This window comes from Gracilinanus agilis, chromosome 3, assembly GCF_016433145.1.
Source record: "Gracilinanus agilis isolate LMUSP501 chromosome 3, AgileGrace, whole genome shotgun sequence".
NCBI lineage: Eukaryota > Metazoa > Chordata > Mammalia > Didelphimorphia > Didelphidae > Gracilinanus > Gracilinanus agilis.
In genome coordinates, this window is record NC_058132.1 from 587,576,570 (window position 1) to 587,586,626 (window position 10,057).

Consider the following 10,057-nt stretch of genomic DNA (forward strand, 5'->3'; position numbering starts at 1 on the left):
ATGAGAACAAGGGATATGAAGATAAAATGGAGAAGACAGGGAAAGAGAAAAGAAATTAGAGGAAGGGAAGAAAAAAGAAAGGCTGTAGAAAAAATAAAGAGAAGAAGGCGTGTAGAAAACATAAGGAGAGAGGGAAAAAGAGGAGGGCTTCAAGAGAAAAAGAATGAATAGAAAAGGATAAAGAACAAAATTGATATGGTAAAGAAAAAATATAAAAAGAATAATGAAGGATGGAGAAAGAAAACAAAATCTTAGGAAAGAAGTACAAAGCCTCTATATGAACCAAGTGATTTTACAATGCAAACATTTGTACTTGACACAGCTCTGGATCCTATTTTGTTTGGGATTTTTTATTGGGATTTTTTCTTATTTTCTTCATAGACTTAGTGTCCACTAAAATCTTCTACCACTGCTTTATAATAGCACAGAGATAGGCTTCCAACAGAACATAAGTTCTGCCAGGTCCTATCGATCCCCCCAAAAAATATTCTAACACTGGACTGGATATCTGTAATCTGAGGCTCTCAGTCCCTGAACCCATTGTCAAGTGAAAAAAAAATGATTAGAGTAACTGGAGATGTCTAGCCTCTTTAGAGAAGAGAAGACTTGGGGGGATGAGGGGGACATGATAGCTGTCCTTGAGTATTTGTGGAGCTGTCATTCAGATGAAAGATTAGACTAGTTCTGTTTAACACCAGAAAACAGAGCCAGGAGCAATGGGTGGAAGTGGCAAAAAAAGCAAATTTAAGCTTAAGGTCAGGAAAAAATTCCTAACAATTTAAGTTCTCCAAAAGTGAAATGGGCCATCTCCAAAAATGGTGGGTTCCTCTTCCTTGAAGGTATTCCAAAGGAGGTTAGATGACCACTTATTTTGTAGTGAGGTTTTTTTTTAATGTATGGATTGGATTCTAGCTCTCACATTGTGTGATTCTCACCAATTTAGTGAAGTGTAGAAAGGTTCATCACCAGATCAAGAAATTTTCAACCCCAGCAACTCACAAAACTCCCTCCCAAGTCAGGAAGGAGCTTTAAGTTTACATCAGTAGAGTCAATACCCACAATGAAATTACAAATCCTTCAAGTGTTAAAAGCTATTGTTCTGAATTTTTCCTTCTATAAAAGCAAAACTGAGAGCCCAGTGGACATGCTATGCACCAATACTGCCACATGTCACAAATATGGTCCCATGTTATCACGTGGATATAATAAGAGAATGTTTAGTTATGAAATATGTGTTATATCTCCCAGTAGAGGTTCATTCATGTTAGCATAAGGGATCAATACTATTTGGGGAGGCGGGAAAGGGGGATGCTTACTTTAGTCAGTTCTTTCTCAAATTTCTCCGTGAGAACATGAGCTGTGATTTCCAAGCTTTCCATCTTCTGAACAGGAAAGGCTGTGTCTGGTAGGACCATGGAGCATGTGCAGATTCCGTGGTCATCCACAGAGCCATTGAAATTGGAGAACGGCTGGAAAAACAAATTCAACACATACAGTTCAGAAAATAAGCTGTCACTGTCAAACTGAATGACAGATTCTCATTTATGAATAGAGTACTCAGAGAGAAGCAGACAAGTGAAGTTAAATACATAAATGAGTAGGATTAGAAAAGAATGTAATAGCTACTTCATTTTCACAGGTGAGAGCTATATATCGACATAAGCTACAAGCCAGATTTAGGGGCTGAAGAATTTCTTTTTTAAGGAAAATCAATAGCCTTTACCAAAAGAGTGGCATAATATTTGTGTAAAGAAATTAATTTGGAGTCAGACTATCTAAGATACGTGGAGTCAGAAATCTTGGGGGACCTTGAGATTGACATCTGTCTCTGATACACACTCCCAGTGTTCCCTCAGACAAGTCATGTCATTCCTCAAGGGCTAAGTTTTCTGACTTTAAAAATTATGAATATTACTAAAATCCCTCATAATTCTAAATTCCATGGCTTTTATGAACCTGGGGAATAATAGAGAAAATCCTTATCCTCTACCTCAAAGAAGGAAAATCAAGATCTTCCTCACTCTCCAGTAGTCACAACTGACCTAAGTGGATTAGTCCAGGCATCATCATGGCACAGAGGAAAGAACAGTGGGTTTGGGTTTGACTTCAAACTGCTATTTACCACTTGTGTGACTCTAGTTAAGTCATTTAAACTTTTCTGGAACTCCATATCTTCATCTATAAAATGAGGATGTTGGTCTAAATAACCTCTAAGATCCCTTTCAACTTAAATTCTATGATTCCTTGGCCAAAGTTTACAATAAAGTTCCCCCAATAAAGTTGGGCGAGAAGCAAATAACTCATATTTGGACCCAATCCCATTAGCAACAAGTTCCCTGGAGCTCCCATACTCCTAATTAGATTTGCTTCTCAAAAAGAAAATGTGTGCATACAGGGTAGCCACATGAATTCTTAGTTACCTGACCCCCAAATCCCAGACAGTGAAGAGCGGGTCTCTTTAGTAAGACAGATAAGTAAATTGTAGTTACGTAAGAGGTTACTTTTCCAAGGTCAATTTAAACTCCTCAGTATTTGAAAACAGGGGGTGGCATTTTCTCCTATCCTAAAATCAATTATAATTTGCAGAGGTCTGAAAGTCAGAAGGCATGGGTTCTAGGATCAGCTCTACAACCAATTTGCTATATGACCTCAAACAAGTCACTTCAATCCCCTGAACCTCAGTTTCCTCATCTGTCAAATAAGGAACTCTCACTAAATGATTGTTAATCTTCCTATTGGCCTTGGTGTCAAAATCCCCAATGGCTTTATTTCTTTGTATCCTTTGGAAATATGAGTCTTATATTCCTTTCCTTATAATACTCTACCAACTGTGCCCTTGCCTTCTCTAGCCTCCACACTCTACAATGAAAGAGAGATGGAGAGAGCGCAAAGTAGGTTTTCCTCTCCTGTTTAACTGGGAAAATGCTTTGCTAGTCCCCCTTCCTAAAGGAATAGAGGAGAAATGAGCCAGGCATTTGTCTGTCAGAAATGGTAGAGTGTATATGTAAGTTTGAGGGCAATCTGACTGCAGAAAATTAATTGTAAAATACCTCTAGTTACCTTAAGACATCACGTTTCATACTTTAATGCCACTGAATTTTTTTCAATACCATTCCATTTTCCCCAATTATATATAAAATTTTTTAACATTCATTTTTTAAATTTTGAATCCCAAATTCTCTCTCTACCTCTGACCCTCTTCTCCCCACTCCCTGAGACAAGAAACAATCTGATATAGATTTTATATGTGTGATAATGTAAAACAATTTTTCCATATCGGTCATTTTATGGGAGAGATCTTGAACAAAAAAAAAGACAATGAAATACAGAATGTCACTGCATATTTTTCAATGACAGCTAGCTCTTCCTTTTGCCCTCCCTCTGTCCTCTTTTGTGCTCCAATTAACATTTTCCCTGCTATCATCATTATGATTACCAAGTACATAAAGTCAGTCCTAGAAATCTTGTTTCTGCCCCAAGCACTTCTTGGACCTTTGCAATGATCTCACCTGCCTGAGTCAACGAGGGCTTCTGCTCAGAGCTCAGAGCTCAGGCCATGGGATGGCGGCCTGAATGGTCTCTTTGTGAGTCTGAACAGCAGTGAGCTGTGAAGTTTGAAGGGACTTGCTCCCCACAGCTCCAGTCTCAGGAGGTCATCTGGCTGCAGCTGTGATTACACGCTCTGTGTATTCTATTTCCACCAACCACTGAGACTCTTGAACAAACTAGAACTAGATGACCCTATAAGCTAGACTTAGTCCATCAGTGGCCTCTGGACCAATTCGGCTTCCCAGAAATTGAAAAGACTTTTTTAAAATTCTACCCCTCTAGGATTCTGAAGCAAACACCACAGAAAATAGCATTTATACCTTTGGTACTTTAACTAAATATGTACCATTGGACTCCATGACTCCTCTGGTCGTGGGCACTGAAAGAAAAGCAGGTTTCTGCTAGGAGAAGGACTAGTGAAAACGGATTGTAGGTGAGAATCGTCATTCCCCTTTCCCAGACATAGGAAGGCTGACTCTGCTCCATTTGACTCAACCCATAGGATCCTCATCCAGACAGCCCTGAAAGAATAGGAACTTGACAGACAAGCCAAACCTCCCTGGAATAAGCATTGTAATATCTGTCTAAACTTGAAAGAAAGATTCAAGTTCAAAGACACTAATACTTTAGCAGTGGGGAGTAACATGGCAAGGGATTTTGAAGAAATGACATCATTATAATAATTCCCTAAAAAAGAAAAGGAGTGGGGAAAAAAAGGAAACTTCAGATGTATTTTGACCAGGGGAGGTTAATTAACTGAGCAATGAGGTGTTAGACTGCACTTCCCCTTCTCTGGGAAGTCCTTTCAACTCAAGAGACTATGGACATCAAGAAGACTCAAGACAGACATCCAGGAATCACTGGCTAATGACTACTCTTGAAGCAAACCTGAACAGCATGCAAATGGGACATTTACCTAGCACCACCTGCCTCCTACAGTCAGCTTGCCGGCTCTGTCTTTGGTCTTGTCATCAGTCCATCATGCTGTGCTGACTACAAAGTGGCCCATAAATTTGATCAGTGTCTCCCAGGAGATATATTGCTGCCCTTCAAGTTCAAAGCTGATGATGCTAATGGTAATCGCTTGCTCTCTGTGACTAGTGTATAAAACCCACTTGAATGGAAAAGCTGAGCTAAAAGTTGAAGGAATGCTCTCCTTCCCTTCTGCATTTGGAAAAGCAGGTGATTTGCTCCCTTCCTAAGGGCAGAAGGGAGAATTAAGGTCCTTGCATTGCAAACATTCCAAAATTCTTGCAGAAAGGCGGCAATACCTGCCACCCAGTTACACAAGAGAGAGCAGGTAGTGTGGTACAGTGAAAAAGCCCAGGTTCTGTAGATAGAAGACATGGCTTCACATCCTACTTCTGATGTTTATTACCCAACCTTTGTGATCTTGGGTAAGTCCCTACACCTCCCTTGGTCTCATTTTCTTCATCTATAAAATCAGGGAGTTAGACTAGGCAGCCTCTGGGGAAATCTATGATCCTATATATTGAATACCTGCTGTCTAGTTCCACCTTACAGTAATAGTTGTGTTAAATAAAGCTCTTACCCTCTCTCTATCTGGTTCCCCATGTACAAAAAGAAGACAATAATAGCTGCCCTAATTTTCCAGGATGAGCTCCAGGGAATGTAGATTACCTTGAGCTCCCCAGGAGATGGCCCTAAAACAGATTTTTTTTTATTTCAGGTTGCAAACTATTCTGATTAAAAATAGGACCCAAACATCAGCAAGGATGAAGGTGTGTTGAATAACTGAACAAATGAATGGCTGGGTAAATGGATGGATGGAGATACTGGACATTTTAAAGTTTAGAGAGTTCTCTGTTTGGCACCTGTCCACTGACAGTTTAAAGGCAAAAGGTTCACTTTTGTTTTCAAAGGGCTCATCAGACTCGAAAGAACAAAGCAAATTATACAAGCACAGTCTGATGGCTAGAAAAACTGGCTTTATAATAGGAGTCACATCTAGTCCCTAACAAAGAATAGTTGAGGAGGAGGTGCCCAAAGATAACAGATTCAAAAGCTATTTTATCCAGCAGGAATAGTTTTCAGCTAGATGACAGGATCATGTATCAGGAGTCTGTGATACTGATTTATCAGAGAGAGATAAGTAAACTAGAAAGAAAATTAAAAACTCTAAGCACAATGGAACTGCAATTTCTTATCTACCTTCAAATCATTATCTCCTTGACATCTCCTCAACAACCAATCAGCATTTTGGATTCCTCTGCATCCTGACCCACTTCTATCTAGCTAAGGGAGCTGACTCAAGTCTGACCCAAAAGCTGATGTCTGATTGGCTGGTGAGGAGGGTTGATGAATGATTCATGTTCGCTTTTCCCTTCAGGAGAAAAAACTGCAATGAATGCTAATCATATCCAAAAATATTTTAAGTACATGTATTAAAGAAGAGCTTGGATCTGAGTTTGGGCTACTAGCACTTATTGCCTTGTTTATTATGCTTGCAATTTTAACCTGAATACTCACTAAAGAAAATGATCCTTTAAAAAAATAACCACTACTATTCTTTTATATACTCCCTAGAAAAATACAAAGATGCACTAGGAGATCTTGGGTCCTTCCCAAACCATGGTTTATTAACACCAATGTTTTAGTAATACTTGATATACAAAGAATTCCATTTATTCCTTCATGTCTATGAGGACATAATCTAATCTGAGTTCTTAACCCTTTGTGTGTCATGGACCCACTGTGGAAAATCTTTTGAACTCCTCAGAATATTTTATATGCATAAAATAAAACCAACTAGATTGAAATATAGTCACCAGAACATTAAAAAAAAGTTCAAAGACACCAATGTTTTAATAATACTTAATATAAAAAGAATTCCATTTATCTTTCATTTTTAGGTTCTTAACCTTTTGTATGTCATGGAACCAGCATGACAAATCTTTTGAACCCCTTCTCAGAATATTTTATATGCATAAAATAAAACCAACTATATTGAAATATAGTTACCAGAAATTTGAAAAAAATAGTTCAGAGACCCCAAGTTAAGAACTATTTATCTAAATATACTCAGGATTTCTATATGGAATCATTCTCCCCTTAGCCCCCACAAGATGTGGCTGAAATACCCCCTATTTCTCTTTTAATTTTTTAATTTTTATTTTAAAAATATTTTTCCATATTTTCATGATTCATTTTTATTCCCTCCCTTCTTCCCTCCTTGCTCCCAGAGCCAGCAAGCAATTCCACTGGACTGTACAGATGTTATCACTTGATTGATACCTATTTCCATATTATTTATTTTTGCTATGGAGCAGTCTTGAAGCACCCTGTTTCTAAGCTATGATTGTTCCAGGTCCATCCACCGTCCAAGCTATCAAGCTAGGCTGAGACCTTTTGTCTTTTGTTAACATATGAGAAAGATAAAAAGGATTAAAGGCTGGGATGATCAGCCATGCTGAACTTTCACTCATTTGGAAGTATGGCAGGCTAGGCAGGTAGCTGGAGTTTGCTATGGTAGCCTTGATTTAGGTAAAGACCTATTTCTCCAAAGATGAAGTAATGAGGGAGAACTTGAGGATTCTATGTCCATCTCCTTTTTCAAAATATCCACCAGTGGGACTGCCAAGGTTGGTGCAAGGGACAAATTGTCAGGCCAATCAGAAAGTGGACACAGCTCCCTTTAAGGAGAAAGTCAAGGTTCACTCTTGGTCTTTTCACAGAAAGAAGCGAATGAATGATATGTTCTTTGTTAATGGCCCCCATTAATGAATAAAGTCATTTAGGGGAGAGAAATATAGGTAAATATACTCAGGAAACACCAGGTCATTTTTTAAAAATCTTTGCCTTCTGTCTTGGAATAAATCTAAATATTGGTTCCAAGGCAGAAGAGACATAAGGGCTATGTGATTGGGTTTAAGTGACTCACCCAGGGTCACACAGTCTAAGAGACCAGAGTTGAACCTCAGACCTTCTATCTCTGAGCCTGCCTCTTAATCCACTCAGTCAGGAGCTATATTTATGGTATTGTTTTAACATCATGGAATTTTGATGTCAGAACAAATGAATTCTAAATCCAACGCTATTATTTGCTACCTGCCTCTTCTTAAATAAGTCACTTCATTCCTCTAAATCTCAGTTTCCATGTCTATAAGATAAGAAAGCTGGGTTAGAAGATTTCTAAGGTCCCTTCTAATTCTAAGTCCCAAGATCTTGGGAATGAAAAGTCTGCTATTGCTCCACTGGATATTCACCACACACACACACACCTCTCCAGTGAGACCCCTGGGAGGTAGGCATGAGTAAATGTATTTTTTACAATATTTGAAGAGGAAAATTACTCCTATTACACTCATAGAGTAAATTTTTATAAGCTCTGACAGAAAAGTACCAAGGAATCAGTTGTAGGAGCAGTAAAATCATCTACTCTTTTCACCCATTGAATTCTCCCCATTAAGAAAAAAATTTTAGGGATATTAAAATTGTCTTAAAGAATATATGGAAAAGCTATTACTCTTGTTCTGTTTGGCCCCCAGAGGCAGAACCAGCAGCAATGAGAAGGAAGTTGTAAAGAAGAATATTTAGGCTTGAAATCAGGGGAAACTTCCAAAAAATTAGAGCAGTCCAAAAGGGAATGGGCTGCCCAAAGAGGGTTTGGGCTCCCCCTCAGTGGATGTCTTTAAGGAAAGGTTAGATTAGTGCTTATTATATCTGTGTGAGACTTAGACTAGAGAGCCATCTCTGAAATCTGTGATTTTATGCTTCCCCTCCAAGTTCAGTGGACAGCTCAGGAGATAAAACTCATAAGGCTTCTTCAGAAAGATCCAGGGCTAATGGGGAATTCAAGTAGACAAGGGGTTCTTACTCTTTTCTTTTATCCTTTCTTTCCTTCCATCTTACTATGTCTCTAAAAGAAGAACTAGGAAAATGAGTTTACAAAGCTTTAAATGTAACTACCCTGTGGAAATTTATAAGGGACTGAATTTTCAATCAAAATGTGCTTTCAAAAAAACACCCTTCAGTTAATTACACAACCCCAGAATCAGTGGGCAGCCAGGTGGCACAGTAGATAGAGTACCAGCCTAGATTTAGGAAGACCTGAGTTCAAATATGGCCTCAGACACTTATTTGCTATGACTCTGAACAAGCAACTTTTTGCCTCAGTTTTTATATCTGTAAAATGACCTGGAGAAGGAAATGGCAAACTATTTCAGTATCCTTACCAAGAAAACTCCAAATGGGGTCACGAAGAGACATATGTGATGGAAACTATTAAAGAACAGCAACAACAAAGTTAGCAGTACAGGGCATCTCTATGTCTCAGTTTCCTTCTCTGTAGAAATGGAGATAATGACATTTCTAGTGCATTCCTCCACAAAGTTATTTTGATGTTCAAAAGCAATAATGCTTAAGAACACTTTGAAAACTTTGAAAGGGTTTATAATTTTCAAAGCACTATATAAATATTAGTTATTACTATTTCAGTAGTTTTTCAGTCATGTCTGATTCTTCATGAGCCCATTTGTGGTTTTCTTAATAAAGATACTAAAATAGTTTGCCATTTCCTTCTCTAGCTCATTTTGTAGAGAGGAAACTAAGGCAAACAGGATTAAGGAACTTGCCCAAGTCATACATCTAGTAAGTGTCTGAAGCCAGATTTGACCTCAGAAAATGAGTTCCTGACTCCAGGTCCAGCATTCTATCTACTATATCACCTAGATTCCCTTATTTTATCAATTAATGATAGTCTCAATGACAAGTAAACAAATGATAGTGTAGACAGGATATTGCTGTGTCTAACAAGAGTGATATTATTCTATTTAACTCTTTGAAAGAAATTGAAAGAGATCTTTACATCTACTTTCTGTTAGGGTCCCATTTGAGTATCACCTAAAAACATGGAATAAATTCCGCCCCCAAATTGCTTATGCTCCAGGTAAGAAGCTGAGATAGGCAACTTTTTCTCTATTTGTTGATGAGCAGAAATTCTGATTCACTTATGGGGGCTATACTATAAACAAAAAAAGTCCAAATTATTTTGCAATCATAAGACAACTGTGAACAATTATTGAGAAGCTCAGAAAGCAGAAGGAAAGGCATTCAAGTGCATAAGAAGTGGATTCAAGGATTCTTCTTACCTCAGAGCGCAGCTGCCCAGCGATGGAGGTGGTCTGCAGGTGCAGAAAGGCTAGCAAGAGAGCTAAGCCTTTGGTCATCATCTTGCTTGCCCTCTTTGCTGGGTAGGCAATGCTTAGGGAGAAGTCTTGGATGGCTTTTTATAGTATTCAATGGGAATTTCCCTGAGAGAGAAATTCCTCTGAGCACGTGATTTATGGTCATTTCTCACAAAGTTTTACACATGCACACACAAAAAGATATGTATGACTCATGGTCCTACTTCATAAATTAGCAGCATTGTACACACAACAGCCAGAACCAGTTATCTCCCGCCAATATTAACTTTTGCAATCCTTGGAAAGTGCAGTATCCAAATTCTTTGTTTTCTGTTTCTTTCTTTTTAATTTAATTTAATTTA

General features: G+C 38.3%; 1 protein-coding gene across 1 annotated transcript in view; it reads right to left on the bottom strand.

Moving 5' to 3' along the window:
- Positions 1-9,740, bottom strand: part of OLFM4 (olfactomedin 4) — a 36,985-nt gene extending 27,245 nt beyond the window's left edge. Inside the window, exons 1-2 of the mRNA XM_044667362.1 lie at positions 9,660-9,740; positions 1,317-1,469 (exon numbers count right to left, since the gene is read on the bottom strand). Coding sequence (XP_044523297.1) covers positions 1,317-1,469; positions 9,660-9,740 — 234 coding nt within the window. The remainder of the gene's footprint in view (positions 1-1,316; positions 1,470-9,659) is intronic.
- Positions 9,741-10,057: the final 317 nt, after the last annotated feature.